Genomic DNA, 18,131 nt, shown 5'->3' with positions numbered 1-18,131 from the left:
TGAGGGTGGAAGGTGGGAGGAAAAAGAGGACCAGAAAAATAACTATTGGGTACTAAGCTTAAAATCTGGGCAATGAAATCATTTGTACAACAAACCCCAGTGACACGAGTTTACCTAAATAACAAACCTGCACATGTAACACTGAACTTAGAAGTTAAAAAAGAAAGAAAATGCATATTCCAAAAGAGAATACTATAATAGGAAGAAAAAGGAATCATTCTTTAATGAAAACAACTATTTTGAATAATTAGTTATTGGGGGAGGGGAAAAATTTAAAAGAGCAAAACCAGGGATATTTTGGTTTAAGAAGCCAAAGGAAAAAAATCTCAAGTTCAAGTTTAATTGTATAATTAACTCAATTTTTCATAGTATAATTATAATATACAAGAAGAAATTGCTCATATTCAAAGAATGTTTTCCCAGTTATCTTTCCATGTTAACTTTTCGAAAACAGGAGGCAGGAGGTAAGTAGATAACAGAGTCAGAAAATCTATGTTTTGTCACTAGTTATGTGACTCGCAAAAAATGCCGGAAGAATTCTTCCGCTTTGTTTTTACTTCCATAATACTAGCTCCAAAATAGTCTTCTGATGATTAGGTAAGACAATGTATAGAAAATGTTCCATAACATCAACTATTATTAATATTAGAATTACCTTGCTGATTCTGGATCCAAAATCAGGGCTTCTATTGCATGAGATATCAGTAAACAGCTCTGCTGCTGTCTGGATTGATGTTAAGGTTACATACGAAAATAGAGAAGAAACCCACTATAGGTTTCTATTACCTGAATACTAAAAGGGTCAAGATTTAATGATTGCCTAGTGAAGGTAATCATAATGTTATCAACTCAAATGGTCTGGGGCTCTACCTTTTCTTTTTAAGGGATATACATTGTCTATAATAGTGATCCTCAGACTCTGTTCCAAGAAGGGTACTTCAGAGGCTACTACTGTGGGAAGAGGAAATCAAGTGATAGGCCCCGTGATTCAATTACAGCAACTCTGTTTTTGTCTGTCTTAGATGTAGGGGTTTTTTCATAAGAGTTTGAGACAAACAAGCAAATAAAGGCTTCACTGATAAAAGTTAAAAAAAAAATAAAAACAAAAACAAAACACAGTGGTCTAAGGAGCCTTTATCCCAGAGGTTTCTAATCTAGGGCTCAAGAGGCCTGGCAACTCCCTGAACTTATATGCACATTTTGGGTGTCTCTGCATATATGCATTTTGTAGGGCAGAGGGCCCATAGCATTCACTGGGTTTCAATCAGTAAACTAAAGCCAAGAACTACTGATTGGTAAGTCCTACAACTTAAAAAAAGAATTTCTATTCCTTCCTTTCAAAAGTGATTTGAAGTTGCTAATAAGAAAATATGGAGAACTTAGGAAGGGTTTAAAAGTGACGACCCGGCTGGGCACGGTGGCTCTCGCCTATAATCCCAGCACTTTTAGGTAGATCACTTGAGGCCAGGAGTTTGAGACCAGCCTGGCCAACATGGTGAAACCCTGTCTCTACTAAAAATATAAAAATTAGCCAGGTTGTGGTGGCACGTGCCTGTAATCCCAGCTACTAGGGAGGCTGAAGCAGGAGAATCGCTTGAACCCAGGAGGCAGAGGTTGCAGTGAGCCAAGATCATGCCACTGCACTCCAGCCTGGGCAACAGAGTGAGACTCCATCTCAAAAAAAAAAAAAAAAAAAAAAACCAGAAGTGACAACTAATGCTACTGAAGAGATCATTAATAAAGGTGATAAAAACTAGGACTGTTGGCCACAAAGAAAGGTGAGGTGAAACACATGTTCTTTGGTGGGAAAATGTGTTGTGTTGTCTGTTGTAGCTCAAGTGAGCACAGGTAAGCAACACTGGCTTTGGATGTTGCTTCGGATGCTCTTTCTGGATATAAAAAAGACACCTTCAAGTCACTATTTTTTGTTAAAATCCTGGGTAAAGTTAAAAAGTAAGATTATTCTGCTTATATATTTTAAAGGGGAAACTATATAATAAATTTGTAGGGTTATTTAACAATGTATTTTGTAGGTAAGCATATCAGAGGTAGTCAGTATTTAAAATAATACTTCCAAAAAGAACAAGAAGTACTAGGGCAAGCTTGGGATACAGTTCAACATTCCTCAAAGTTGCTGAGTCAGCATCAAAAGATGCCTGGTAAAGATCCCCATATCGAGAAGCAAGGCTTCGAAATTCTTCCATGGACTGTTTCATCTATTAAAAAAAATCAATTATGACAAACAAACATGCTATCATTATTGTATAAACAACACAAAAACCAAAACATAAAAAAGCACCTTCAAACAATAACAATTCAAAAAAAAAATACGGCCGTCTTTTCATTGTCATTCCATTCATTTTCATAAACTTTGTTAAATAAAAACAAAAATGGCAAATGAAACTATACATGTTCACAAGATTATTACATATGACATATAGAAACAAAAACATTTGTATTTTAGCTTCTTCGAGTTCCACTAAAATAATTTAGTTATAAACATTCTCAAGTTTTTAAAAAAATCTACGTCCTTTCTCTTTATAGAAATATGTAGCACCCACTGAGATACCACGAATCACTTTATCATTCTAATAACACATCAGCCTATTTTTTAGCCAGACAGTTGAGTTAATAAATATTTATGATAATGTCTGAGTCAAACCACTGATTTTATATTTCACAACTTTTCATCTTATAACTTCAAAAACCTCTAAAGTGTAAATAAAAAATGCACTGAAAGTTAAGACATGCCTGATTGGAGATGCGACCACACCTCTGGAGGTCATTTCCTAAGGTCATGGCAATAGTTGTGGCAATTGCAGGTGGTGGGCTTGTCTTCAGGCTATTACAAGTACAGATAAGTTGAGAGAAGGCTTGTAAAAGGTCAATCCTGAGTTTTACAAATTCACATTGAAAGCTTAAAGGATTCAGTGGTGTACTAGCTGCCTGGAAAAAAAAAAAAGATATTTAAGACAAAGTAAACAGAACAGTGAGATGGGGCAGTACCAAGTATTTATCAGTTTGTGGTCAAGTGCAGTAGTTCTCTAAAAACACTGATAGATAAAGACCTAAATGATAAAAAGAATAATGTAATATTAGAATGAAAAACACTGTTATTAAACACCAGCTCTGAAAAACTGTATGTACAATCACTATTCGAAGGTTCCTTACTGCCTACATTCACAAAGACCCCATAATATGTGGGTTGTCAAGAACATCATCAAGAAGATAATCACGGCCGGGCGCGGTGGCTCACGTCTGTAATCCCAGCACTTTGGGAGGTCAAGGCAGGCGGATCACAAGGTCAGGAGATCAAGACCACCCTGGCTAACATGGTGAAACCCCGTCTCTATTAAAAATACAAAAAAATTAGCTGGGCGTTGTGGCGGGTGCCTGTAGTCCCAGCTACTCGGGAGGCTGAGGCAGGAGAATGGCGTGAACCCGGGAGGCGGAGTTTGCAGTGAGCGGAGACCGCGCCACTGCACTCCAGCCTGGGCGACAGAGCAGGACTCTGTCTCAAAAAAAAAAAAAAAAAAAGAAGATAATAACATAAGGGATGCTTCAAGGACATTATCATCCCCCAAAATCCCCTATTACCTTCCTACCTTCCTAATCTGAAATTCCCATCACTGGAACCATGAAAAGTTGGGGGCAGAAAGAAAAAGAAAGATAAGGGCAGGAGGAATATGTTTCTAGACAGTCACTGTTTTTAAAAAATGGACACTGACTCACAGTTACCCTCTTCCACTGGTAGCCCAAATTTCTTTTTTTCTTTTTTTTTTTTTTTTTGAGACAGGGTATCATTCTATCACCCAGGCCGGAGTGCAGTGGCGCAATCATGTCTCACTGCAGCCTCAACTTCCTGGGCTCAAATTATCCTCCCACCTGAGTTTCCCGAGTAGCTGGGACTAAGGGTGTGCACCACCATGCCCGGCTAATTTTTTTTTTTTGAGACAGAGTTTCGCTCTTGTTGCCCAAGCTGGAGTGCAATGGCACGATCTCGGCTCACTGCAAGCTCCGTCTTCCGGGTTCAAGCGATTCTCCTGCCTCAGCCTCCCGAGTAGCTGGGACTACAGGCGCCTGCCAACACGCCTGGCTAATTTTTTGTATTTTTAGTAGAGAAGGGGTTTCACCGTGTTAACCAGGATGGTCTCGATCTCCTGACCTCATGATCCGCCCGCCTCAGCCTCCCAAAGTGCTGGGATTACAGGTGAGAGCCATTGCGCCTGGCTGTGCCCGGCTAATTTTTTTTGTAGAGACGGGGTCTCACTATGTTGCTCAGGCTGGCCTCAAACTCCTGTAGCCCAGATTAATTTTAAAAATAATTTCTGAGTAGACACTTCAGAAAGCACAGAGAAGACACCAAGGAAGAAGAGGTTGTAACACACAAATAAGTTTCATTGAGGACGGAGGGGTATCAGGGGTAAGTCTTGGGTAGCATTAGCTAGGTAGAAAAGGTAAATGGTAAGGCAAGCCAGGGTGGGCAGAGAACTAAGAAAACCTTTAACTATTTGGCAACTGTCCTAGTGGAGATCCTAGCACTATGTAGTTTTAACAAAAGGCATATACTAAAAATGTGCTAATTTAACAATAAACGGAGGCATACTGAAAATTTTCCTCTATGACATGACCCACTTAAAACACGTTGATGCTGTTTCTTAGATACTATCTCACATTAATTAGTCTTTTAGCAAAAGAGCCAGACATGATTTGGGGGTTCTAGAAGTCAGTTACAATATTATCTGGCCAATTTTACCTCATATTGACCTTAGCATGGCCATCTCTACTATTAAGTATCAAATGATCTGTTTTATTATTTGGTGGCATTCACATTTTACTCTACAAATTAGTAAACCACTCTCCGTATACTTTTTTTTTTTTTAACTATAAGTTCTAGGGTACTTGTGCACAATGTGCAGGTTTGTTACATATGTATACATGTGCCATGTTGGTGTGCTGGACTCATTAACTCATCATTTACAGTAGGTGTATCTCCCAATGCTATCCCTCCCCCCTCCCCCCACCATGACAGGCCCCAGTGTGTGATGTTCCCCACCCTGTGTCCAAGTGTTCTCATTGTTCAATTCTCACCTATGAGTGAGAACACGTGGTGTTTAGTTTTCTGTCCTTGTGATAGTTTGCTCAGAATGATGGTTTCCAGCTTCATCCATGTCCCTACAAATGACATGAACTCATCATTTTTTATGGCTGCATAGTATTCCATGGTGTATATGTGCCACATTTTCTTAATCCAGTCTAACACTGATGGACATTTGGGTTGGTTCCAAGTCTTTGCTATTGTGAATAGTGCTGCAATAAAAAGTGTGCATGTGTCTTTATAGCAGCATGATTTATAATCCTTTGTGTATATACCCAGTAATGGGATGGCTGGGTCAAATGGTATTTCTAGTTCTAGATCCTTGAGGAATCACCATACTGTCTTCCACAATGGTTGAACTAGTTTACAGTCCCACTAACAGTGTAAAAGCGTATCCTTTTTAAGAATGTATGCTTGCTCTAGCATTCCTCTCAAACTGCAAAGGCCCTTGATGAAACATTTTATATAAGGTAGAGGTAATAACTATATTCAATATATTTAATTCTGTGGTTTTCGACCTTCAGAAGTATTTTGTTGTAATCACGAAACAGCACAGATTAGGACGTTAAAGAGACTACTTAAATTGTTTTTAATTTCTTGCATGAGATCTGATTCACTGTTATAGGAAGATAAACCCCCTCACCTCTTCTGCCTCTTATGCTGCTACTTGCTATTTTAAATTTATGTTTCTCAGCAACTTTAGAAGGGACAGGGGTACAAGTAAGTGTATGTGATACTGTTACATAAATACTACCGACCAACTTAACAGACAAAAAATACTGGCAATATTGTTCTAACACACATTACAAAACTGAAAGAGAAGCAAGATGTTGTAGTAAAGGAGATCTGCTGCTACACTGGATTTATCTCTAACAAGAAATATTTGATTGATGATAACCTTGAAATTGATTGTGCCATCCTAGACCACGCTATACTGAAGGAAAGCAGTGTTACATACAGTACTTGTGTTCAAAAAGAACACAGAAAGAGACAGATTTGTAATAAAGGTCAAAGACTCTTATTTAAAGGGTAATATCATTCAATAACAATGGGAGATGTATAAGAAATAAAATTGGGACCATAGAAGTATGAATAATGCCAGCGAGAAATAAAGGGATCTCATTTCCTTTTCTTGCCACTGGGGCTAAAGCTTAAACAGAGGTTGGGTTCTAACATCAGGAGATAAAGCAAACATTGTGTATAATCAAAATTACCCTTGAAAATTCCTCAGGAATGAGTTATTTCCAGTTATTTCAACATAGCCAGATGAAGGAACAACAAACTCAGAATTGTTTTCTAATGCTCATTCTGGGGTATAAGCTAATTGAGAAGAACGGCTGGCAGAATTGTCTCCACTATCCAAATAGTCTTTTTTTTTTTTGCTAAACATATACAGTTAAATGTGTGTTAAACATGCATATAACTAATACTATTTCACTGAATTTCTAATTTGTATTACATATACTGTTTTCTAAACAGAGCTAGCTAAAGAAACCAATATAGCTGGAAAAAAGCTACCTGATAAGCTATTACTGTGAAAGAGGTCTCCAGAACTTTTTTCATCTTGCAGAACTGAAACTTTAACTCATTAAACAACAAACTCCCCCTTTCCCCTTGCCTCAAGCCCCTGGCAACCACTATTCTACTGTCTATTTCTATGAATTTGACTACTTTAGATATCATATAAGTGGACTCATACAGTATATGTCTTCTGTGACTGGCTTATTTCACTTAGCATAAGGTCAGTTTTTAAAAGAATAAGCCAAGCGTAAAGCTAGGAGAAACTAGATTAAACCAGCCCTCCTACTAAGACCAACTGGGAAAATGGAACAAAATATTAAAAGTATCTATGTGAAAGCAATGAAGAACTACTAAGGTTATAAGGACCTGTGCAGCCAAAATCATGAAAAGAAGGGAAACCCAAAAAGGTAGCCCTGACATAAGCTAATTTGAAAACTGCTACTGAAAAGCTGAGCAGAGCTTTCAGCGGTCTCATAAAACTAGAAAGGACTGTGGAAAATACTTCATTCAGGCTTTCTGCTGTAACCTCAAAGAACTACACCCTAGGAATCAGGAGAACCCAAAAATATGCTGGCCCTCACAAGAACTGAAGCCTAGCTTTGAATCAGTTCAATCCTTGGCTGAATTAAGGTGATCTAACTGTACACTAAGCGCCTGTCAAAAGAAAGGAAAAATAATTTATGGCTCTTATAATGTAATACCTACCATTTTTCAAACACACTGTCCAAAATTCAATTAAAAAATAACCAAGCGGCTGGGAGCGGTGGCTCTCACCTGTAATTCCAGCACTTTGGGAGGCCGAGGCAGGCAGATCACAAGGTCAACAGTTCGAGACTAGCCTGGCCAACATGGTGAAACCCTGTCTCTACCAAAGATACAAAAAAATTAGCAGGGCATGGTGGCGCACACCTGTAAATCCCAGCTACTAGGGAGGCTGAGGCAGGAGAATCGCTTGAACCCGGGAGGCGGAGGTTGCAGTGAGCCAAGATTGCGCCACTGCACTCTAGCCTGGGCGACAGAGCTGGAAAGACAGTGCTGGCATGTTGGGAAAAAATAAAATAACCAAACATACAAAAATGACGAAACTCCCCAAACCAAGAGGGGAAGAAAAGTAAAAAACACAAACGACAACAGATCCAGATAGCAGAGCTATCAGATATGAACTTTAAAATAACTATGATTAACATGTTAAAAATTAAATGACAAGATGGAGAAACCTAGTTGAAAAGTGGAAAATATAAAATAACCAAATGGAAATTCTGGGACTAAAAACATATATTAGGTTAGTGCAAAAGTATGATTTTTGCCACTACTTATATTAATAAATGAAATTAAGAATGTAATGAATGGGTTTAACAGCAGATTAAACAGTGAAAATATTAATGAACTAGAACATAGGACATAGGACAGGAGAAAACATCTAGAGGGAAATGCAGAGAGATAAAAAGATGGAAAATGGAGAAGCGAATGTAAGAGATATATTAGACTTGGTAAAAAGGATTAATGCAGGTGGAACTGGAGTCCTAAATGAAAGAAAAAGGGACAGAAGCAATATCTAAAGAAGTAACAGCCAGGTACAGTGGTTCATGCCTGTAATCCCAGCATGAGATGGGAGGCTGGCTTGAGGTCAGGAGTTCAAGACCAGCCTGGGCAAAAAAGCAAGACCCCCATCTCTACCAAAAATAAAAAAAAAAATTAGCCGGGTGTAGTGGTAGAGTTTGAGGCTGTAGTGAGCTATGATCACGCTGCTGTACTCCAGCCTGGGCAACAGATTGAAACCCTTGTCTCAAAAAAAAAAAAAAAAAAAAAAAAAAGGAGAGAGATAATGGCCAAATATTCCAAAACTGATCAGTCATCAAGCCATACATTCAGAAAGTACTACAAAACCCAAAAGGCATTTGCACACAGTACTGGTTAAACTGGAAACCAACAAGGGCAATTGGTTAGCAGTTACCTACTAAAGCTGAACCTAAGCATGTCCTATGATGAGGCACTACCACCTAGAAGAAAAGTACACCTATATCAAAAGTCATGTATAAGAATGTTCATAACTGACTTATTCTTAACAGCCCAAAGTGGAAATAGCCCAAATATTCCTCAACAATGAAATGCTAAACAGACTGTATAATAGTCATCCAATGGAATACCCTGCAGCAATAAAAATAAATGAACAATTGCTATATACAACAGAAAACATGAATTGAATCATACAGACAGTGCTGAGCTAAAAAAAGCTAGAATCAAAGGAATAATACTGCATGTGTTAAATAATGTTAGAAAACAAGGCAAAACTAAGCCATAGTTTTAGAAATCAAAATAGTCACTACTTCTTGGGAGAAAGGTGAAGGTAGTAACTGGAATGGGCATGGAGTAGAGAAAAATCTCAACACAAACAAAACACACACCATAAAAAAAAAGATGGGTATCTCAGACTACATTAAAACTAAAAACTGCTATTCATCAGAACATAAAAAGCAGGAAAAAAGCCACAAATCTGATAATATCTGCATTTCATATAACAAAAGATTAGTATCCAGAACATATAAAGTACTCTTATAAACCAGTAAGAAAAAGACATAAAAACTAGTAGGAAAATGAGCAAAAATCTTCAAAAGGAACTTCACAGAAAATAAAACACAAATGGTCAAACATATGAAACAAATGTCTAATTGTATTAGTAATCTGGGAAAAGTCAATCATAAGCTTTAGAACCTACCAGACAAAGAGAAAAATGTATGGCAATAGGAACTCTTATACACTGCTGGGAGGACTTTAAATTTGTAAAGCCACTGGGGAAAAACTGGTATTAGCTAGTCAATTTAAAGATGCACATAACCTGTGCAATTCCACTCCCAGGTATATCTTACAGCAAACAGGAGTAAACAGGAACAGGAGTGCAGGAACAGGAACAGGAGTATTCTTAGCATTGAGGAGATCAGGTATTTAGCCACTGACCATTACTGCCAGTAGCAATGCTTCCCAACTCTCCATCACTGTGACAAAAAGAAACATCCACACACACTTCCAAATTGGAGCAAGGGGCAGATACACAGCTCCGAGTGAGGTGCACTGCCCTAGAGAAGGGTTTTTTTCTACCTGAGTACTACTGACATTCTGAACTGAATAAATTCTTTGTTGAGGAGGGCTCTCCTGTGCATTCCCTCTGCACTAAATACCAGTAACAACTGGGCAAGTGGTGATAACCAAAAAAGGCTCCAGATACTGCCAAATATCCCCTGGAGGATAAAACCATCCCTGGTTGAGAACCACTGTCCTAGAGAAACCTTTGCAGTAAGTGCCTCAAAAGATATGTACAAGAATGTTCAGAGCAGTATGTTGGTAACAGCAAGAAACTGGAAAAATCAAAATGCTTATCAACACTAGAGTGGGAAAATAAATTGATGTACATTCTTATGATGCAAGACTATATGGCAGGGAAATTGACCTACAGCTTCCTGCAACAAAACAGATGAATCTCTTAGGAAATAATTTAGATGATCAAAGCAAGTCAAAGAAAAATATGACTCCTTTTTACATAAAATTCAAAAACAAGCAACATAAAACAGAACTTTGTTTAGAGTTACAAAAAAGCATGTTGAAATTATAAAGAAAGGCCGGGCATTGGGCTCACGCCTGTAATGCCAGCACTTTGGAAGGCCAAGGTGGGTGGATCACCTTAGGTCAGGAGTTCGAGACCAGTCTGGCGAACATGGTGAAACCCTGTCTCTACTAAAAATACAAAAATTAGCCAGGCATGGTGGAGAGCACCTGTAATCCCAGCTACTTGGGAGGGTGAGGCAGGAGAATCACTTGAACCTGGGAGGTGGAGGTTGCAGTGAGCCAAGATCGTGCCACTGCACTCCAGCCTGGTGACAACAGTGAAACTCAGTCTCAAAAAAAAAAAAAGAAAAATTTATAAAGAAAGGCAATGGAACAGTAAACACAAGATGCAAAGTACTGTTACCTTTGTGGAAAGGAAACAGTATACAAATGTGGAGGTGCACATAAGAATTTTACTTTTTTTTTTTTTTTTTTAGGAGACAGTGTCTTGCTATGTGACCCAGGGTATTATTCACAAGCATATAAGAATTTTAAAAGGCAATGGTAATGTCCTATTTTCTAACTGGATGTTTGGATATTTGTTGTATTTTTTTATGCCCTACATAATACATGTGTAGATATTATGCCTATTCAATACTTAATAACAAAAATTAAATGATTAAAAAAAAACTATTGTAGGAAGAACGCTAAGTTGGTTCCTCTGTTTCAAGTTCCCTGGTATCCACACCTTGGGCAGGCTGAATATCACTAGTTTGAAAACCTAAAATCTGAAATGATCCAAATTCTGAATTGCTCCAAAATCTGAAACTGACATGATGTTCAAAGGAAATGTTCATTGGAGCATTTCAAATTTTGAATTAGGGAGGCTCAACTGGCATAATGCAAATATTCCAAAATCCAAAGAAACCTCAAAATACAAAACACTCCTGGTTCCAAGCATTTTACATTAAGGAATACTAAACCTACAACATCTTCTTTTGAAGGTGGATAGCACCCAAAACTTGCTTCTAACTAATGGAATATGGCAAAAGTGATGAGATTTTGAGGATGTAGTTTAGGTCCCTAATGAATTGACTTTATATTAGTAGAAAGGGAGATCATTCTGAGCGAACTGGATCTAATCAGTTGAGGCCATTAAAAGAGGGTGAGAGATTCTCTTGCTGGTCTGGAAGAACCAGTTTCCACAAGTTTTTCAGGTGCAAGGAAATACATTCTGCAACAAATTCATGATCTTAGAACAGGACCCTGAGCTTCCTTGAGCCTCAGATATCTGAGACTGGCCCTCACAGACACCTTGATTGCAATTTTGTGATACCATGAGCAGAGGACCCCGCTAAGCCATGCCTGGACTACTACTGCTACTTTTTTTTTTTTTTTTTTTGAGACAGAGTCTCAGGCTGGAGTGCAGTGGCACAATCTCAGCTCACTGCAACCTCCTCTTCCCAGGCTCAGGTGATTCTCCCACTTCAGCCTCCTGAGTAGCTGGGACCACAGGCGCATGCCACCACGCCCGGCTAATTTTTAAATTTTTTTTTGTAGAGACGGGGTTTTCCAACATTGCACAGGCTGGTCTCAAACTCCTGGGCTCAAGTGATCCTCTCATCTTGGTCGCCCAGAGTACTGGGATTACAGGCATGAGCCCCCACGCCTGGCCTATGCCTCAACTTCTGACCCACAGAAACTGTGAAATAACAAATAGGTATTGTTTTAAGCCACTAAACTTGTAGTAATTTGTTACACAGCACAGAAAGCTAATATAAACACTTTTTATAATTTTTATTCCTAAGAAATAAGACAACTCTATCATTAATCATTGTATTAAGAAATTAAACACCTAACTTTGCTATCGGGTCTCCATAAACAAAGAATTTTGAACTTCTCCTGTTTAGTGTGGCTGAAGCAGATAAAAAGCATGATCCTCAAAGCTGTACAATCTTAGGTATGGATCATTCACATCAGTAAGTTAAAAGTGGCAGCCCATGCTCATATTTACTCAGTTAAAAAGATAGAAAGCAATTGTCAAATCCACACTTACCAAATGAACAGGTTAAAAAATAAAAATAAAAAAAGTCCTCAAAAAAACCCTGAGAGTATACAGTACAATCAGAGTTGTGGGAAGTTTCCAACAACTCTGAGGATCATACTACCTTCCCCTGTAGACTACACTCAAGTGAAGAATTATTTCCTGTTTTTCTTAACCCTAAAAACAGTGTTTGACACATACCAAGTGTTTATGATCTGTTCAATAAAATAACTCCATTTCAAAAGGAGAATATCTGAGGCCCAATGACCCACCCAAAGTCACACTGTGTTAATGGCAGAACCAAGACTAAGACAAGGTCTCCTCTCTGTCAATCAAGTGCTTTCTTCCTGTATCAGAATTCAATCCTTAATTATTGTCAAGCCTCATTAAATACACATACCACACAAATCATTAAACAAGTATGAAATATTCAACAGAATTTTTCATAAAATTAATTCCATCTGCCTCACACTGTTTTGTAAGCCTGTCTGTTCAAAGTTCTTACCACTTAATGGTACTAAATAATTAACAATTTTCTGCTCCACATAAACTAGAAAATGAAATAGTTCTATTGATCTGAACCAGTAATTATATTTTTTAATTTTCTGAGGCATTTATTAGCCTAATATAGGAAACAACAATCTCTTCCCAGAATATATATATATATAAAAAATACTTCAAAATATATGTGCCTCACAGTAGTCTGAATATTCTCTTTAGTGACACCTGTTTTTTCTACTTTGAAACATTTCTTTTGAGATAGCCCACCATTCAAAATATTTTAGATATGTTATAAATGTACGTAAACAGGTACCAAAAGTTTTATGGTCCCGTCTCAATATATACAATTTTTAAAGTCATGTGACAGTATTTTTAAAATGTTTAATGTTGATTATATAACTTCTTTACTTTTAAAGGGAAAAAGCCCTTGCATTAATCCAAAAAAATGCTGATTTTAGGGAATAAGTTCCTACTTAGGAATATAACTAATTTCAAGGAAACATAAGGATCTCTTTGCAACCGTTTCATTTTCTTGGCAGAGATAATAGAAATTGTAGCTAGCTAATGGTTAATGTGGAGTAGGAGGATACCACAGAGAGATAAAAAGTGGGACACTAGAATCTTTGATAATTTCTCTTTATCTATAAAGCAAGAAACTCTAGTTACTTAGTCAGTAGCTGCCAGGTATGAGATGAGGTCAGGGGTTTATGTTTGATGGTGGTACTGATGCACACAGGCTGGAGTCTTACTAGTAAGTCTGTAGAGGGAGGATCCTAGCTACACACCACTTACCCATTCTGCATGGATTCAGCAATCCTCTTCACATGTGGTACCCAGTTCTTTATAACAAGAAAGTGATAAACTTTTATCAATCTAAGAAGGTTAAAAGGGGGAAAAGGTTAAGGGTTTATTTCTATGACCTATTTCACATCAGCAGGTTTCTCAAGTTAGCTGAAATAGGACAATCCAAAAAGAGAAGGGAGAGAACTCTCACACAAATCATCACCACCAAAGGTGAATTAAGAGGACTTACTGTTAAAGAAGCAATCCCTTTGTGATAGAATTTTAAAGATTCAGCAATGCAAGAAAGTGCTGAACTATAATTTTCCTCTTGCAACCCAGTGAGACACTGTTCTGCATGTGAAAACTCCTTCAAACTATTTAGCCAGAAGTAGAAGTGTTCTGAGGCAACCTGAGTCAGCAAACTCTGATAAAGCTCTTTGGCCATGTCATGATTACCCTAAAAACAAAAAAAGAAAAGAAAAAAGAATAGAAGGAGCACATGGTGAGATTCTTACATTTGAAAGAGTTGATGCAGCAGCTAAAAGAGAAACCTAAACCTTGGATAAGTCTGAACAATCATTCCTCATTATTATGTAATTCTCTGAGACTCTGTCTAAATATTTCCTCAGAGAAAATAAGCTGAGTTGCTTTTATGTAACATAATGCTTGAAATTCTTTACTAAAACAGCTCCGAAAGAGAAAATAAATGGAATTAACTATAAACCAAGTCTAGAACTTTAGCCCAAAATACAGGAAGTATAAATACTTTTTTATGTTATTCTAGATGAACTATTTAGTGGGTGAGAGAAACCCCAGGGGAGAAGGCATAGTTGTAGGGAGAAATGTGAATACCATTTAATGCCTGGGGCCAGGGATACTCAATGTCCTGCAATGCTTGGGACAGAACAGTATAATGAAGAATTGTCCTGCCAAGAGTGTGTGCTTCTCCCCCATTTGAGAAGCAACATAAAATTAAGAACATGCACTTCAATCACCTAGAGTAATGCTTCCTCAAACTTTGGTCTCTGGACTTATCCCCAAGGATTTTTTTTTTTTAATTTATTTTTAGTAGAGACAGGCTTTTGCTATGTCAGCCAGGCTGGTCTCAAACTTCTGGCCTCAAGAGATTTGCCCACCTTGGCCTCTCACAAAGTACTGGGATTACATGCATGAGCCACCCCACCTGGCCAGGATTTCTGTACTAACCAAGGTTTCTATTTCCTCTCAAACAAAATTAATAAAACTTGTTAGGCTTTCCATATGGCTGACAAGAGTACAGCATACTAAAGCTTTCCCATTTCTACTTAAGAATGACAAGGTTGGGGACAGGAACAAAGATGTGGTATACTGAGAGAGGAAGATAGAAACAGCGGGTGGTAGGTGGCCTTGGTTATAACAATACAGAGCAAAATGAAAGTGGCACTAACAACCTACAGCCAGAAAGGGCCCACATTTTAACTTCCTCATTACTAATGCCAACAACATAGATGCCATTCTTTTATGATAAAAGTTAAAAATCAGGTCCTTTCCTTCCTCATCTTCAGAACCCATGACTAAAAGGTACTTCCACCTTTATTTTAGTTTTGACTACAACTAATAATCATACAATTGAAGATACATGACCTGACATTTCCAGCAACCCAGTTCACTCAGAAGGGTAACACATACCATTCTGGAAGCCTGTCTGGCAATACGGTATACAGTCCATCCATTGGAGACACTTTCAAGCTGCTGCTTAATTACTGCCTTACTTTCCACAGACAATGCTTTCTGACTTGCAACAAAAATCACAGTAGCCAAACTCACCTAACATTGGGCAAGAAGAAAACCAAGAAAATCATTTAATTTTATTCAGTGTCATTGATAACCTACCCCAAAGGGAGGAAAACTAATTAGAGCCCACTGCAAAAGAACAAAATTTGTTTTCCAATGACATTTATTTAAATTTTTATTTTGAAGTCATTAAGTAATTTATTCCATTCACTCAGGGCACTCTTTATAACAGCAAATAAGTAGAAGCAATACCCATAATATGAATAAATTATATAACATAATCAAACAATGAGATACATAAATAAAATGGATAAACTAGAGACAGACTTACCAACATAGATGACAAGCAAAATAGGCAAAAATATGCAAAATGCAAAAGATCACAAGTAGTATGATAAAGTTTACATAAAATTAAAAATATGCAAAATACTGCATATTACTTAGGGATACACACTTTGGTAGTAAAAGAATAACAGGCATGAGAATGATAAATACCAAATTCAGGATAGTGGTTACCTGAGAGAAGGGAGGAGATGCTATCAGCAAGGTAAACAGGGGGCTTCAACTAAACTGTTAATACCTTTTTCCTAAGCTAGATAATGAATGCAAGAGTTTTCACTGTATTATTCCTTAGATTTTTTGAATATTATGTTTCATAATTTAAGACTATCTTAAAGCAGTACTCACAAAAAAGATATCAGGACCCTTAGTTCAAAATGCCACTTCAATAAAAAATAAACTTAGCTAACTGCCTCTTAATATTTCAAAGCTGATTCATATAAAGATCCATACATTTGGTCACCAAGGTAACCTTTTCTGGCAGCAAATGATGGGATGGGGTCAATCTTTTACACAATTCCCTCTGGAGGATTAAATATAAAACAGGCTTGAATAAGTCATTTCATTATATTTTTTCCCACATTCTAAATTAAGATGAACAGAACAATATGGAATGGCGACCTTACAACTTTCATTTAATTTACAATTATTTAGAATGTAGCCTACTTTCAGTCCTGCAGAACTTTTCAACTAAACATTTTATAGCTTCCACGGCTTCTGTTTCTTTCTAAGCATGTACCTTTCCCAACCCCAAGGGTCTACAGAAGCCTAAACTGGATCCTAAACAGCTAAAGAGGTCCTGGAATGGAAAACATAAATTTGGGCTAATTTATGGTCATTATTATCATTAGATTTTTAACTTCTATTTTCTAAAGTACAAAACAGGGTTTAGTTCATTATTTACTCTGTAGAAGAAAGATAAAAGTTTCATTTTCATTTTGTCCTTTGCAATAAAAGAAAAACATGAGATTGAAGGCTTTGGCTATACTAAGCTGATTTGACAGGGTTTAGGAAGAAAGCAGTTTTAGCGGTGAACAAAACATGGCTTTCTAAATCAAAAGTGAAAAAAGTAAAAAGCTCATAGAGCCAATTCTATTTTGACATCAGCACACTCTTTGGTCTTAGGTAATGAATTTAACCTACTGTTTGTTCTGTTTTTCAAGTAAAGTCAAACAGTAATGTTGACTTAAAAGTAATTCCCACTAGACCAGATCCTAGTCATTCAAAGGAGATTCAAAATGGGCTTTTTACCAGAAGTTCTTGTTGCTTGTCTGTGGCTGATCGTCCAATCACCTTGTACAGCTCCATGAGGTCACCAAGCATCCCATCACCCAGCACTGGCAGTTGCATGGCAATGGCTGCCAGGCAATGGCACATCAAAATCCGGGCAGCGTCTTGAGCACTGTGCAACTGAGTCAACAAGGTCTCAACCACTGACTGGCTAAGATGGGGCCTGCCCTTGGCCAACTTCACCATACAGTTTAGAGCAATCTGCACGCCAAAAAGAAAATGAACTAGTTACATTTTGAAGATACAGATGAAGCTTTAAAGAAAAGAGCTTTGTACAGGCTACTGGGGAAAATCAAGGGTGAGGTTTCTTGTAGGCATAGCATTTTTCTTCATAAGAAACACGAGGTACTGAATCCCACATTAGGGTTTGTGAAGTGCACTACGTTTAAAATAACAAATTAGGACTGCACATCAACCACTCATTTCAATCTAAGACTATTAAAATACTTTTAAGAAAGATGGAAATCATAAGGAATAATGCTGAAGAGGCAAATATAGGCCAAATGTCACCATCACTGTACTATCATTACTTTTCAGGAACTGCTTCTGAAGTGTGGCTTGTAAACTATGCCAGCATCTCCCAGAATGAAAATAAAAATATAGATTCCTGAATTAACATATGTGTGTGTGTGTGTTGAGGCTACTGAGGTTTCACAGTTTTAAAAAGATGGCTTAGATGACTCTAAGTACACTGAAGTGGGAAAGAGGTTCCCAATTTTCTCTTATTTCTCAACTGAAATCTAAAAACCAATTTGGCTACAGAATTTCTCTTACCAAGGCCTTGTTAAAGGCATCACTAATATCCAGCCAAAAAACTAGAAACCTAGAAATATTCCCACTTCTACATAGCTAACACATTCTTTTGTCAAATCTCCAATATCCACTGTTAGCACTTTTCCATTCTCTCTACCACATCATAAATCTCTTCCTAATTCCAATTTCTTGAAAAGATGGGCCCTTCAATCCATCCTTCATAATGCAGCCATGTAGCCATCAGTGGGGTGTTAGGCACACACATAACTTTAGAGTCCGATAAATGCAAGTGCTGAAGCTCAGCTTGCCCCTTATTAGCTAGGTGGCTTTGAACAAGGTACTTCTCTCTCTCAGCCTTAAGTTTCTGATGCGTATAAGAGGAGAACACATTTCATTATAGGGTTATTGAAGGACTGAAAGAAATGTATATATAAGTCTTCAACAAAGTTTGGCACATAATAGACATTCAAATAACAATAATAATTACGA

The 18,131-nt window shown here is 37.5% G+C and overlaps 1 protein-coding gene across 2 annotated transcripts in view; it reads right to left on the bottom strand.

The window, feature by feature from the left end:
- The window catches only part of INTS7 (integrator complex subunit 7), a 99,323-nt gene that overhangs the window by 22,967 nt on the left and 58,225 nt on the right, over positions 1-18,131 (bottom strand). For both annotated transcript variants that reach the window (XM_024247761.3, XM_002809488.6), the window contains 6 exons: positions 16,851-17,090; positions 15,156-15,293; positions 13,738-13,944; positions 2,752-2,946; positions 2,113-2,216; positions 656-724 (listed from right to left, as the gene is read on the bottom strand). In XM_024247761.3, coding sequence (XP_024103529.1) covers positions 656-724; positions 2,113-2,216; positions 2,752-2,946; positions 13,738-13,944; positions 15,156-15,293; positions 16,851-17,090 — 953 coding nt within the window. The remainder of the gene's footprint in view (positions 1-655; positions 725-2,112; positions 2,217-2,751; positions 2,947-13,737; positions 13,945-15,155; positions 15,294-16,850; positions 17,091-18,131) is intronic.

Source organism: Pongo abelii, chromosome 1 (genome assembly GCF_028885655.2).
Source record: "Pongo abelii isolate AG06213 chromosome 1, NHGRI_mPonAbe1-v2.0_pri, whole genome shotgun sequence".
In the NCBI taxonomy this organism is placed as follows: Eukaryota; Metazoa; Chordata; class Mammalia; order Primates; family Hominidae; genus Pongo; species Pongo abelii.
The sequence above is the reverse complement of the archived record's forward strand: the minus strand, read 5'-3'. Positions and strand labels throughout refer to the sequence as shown.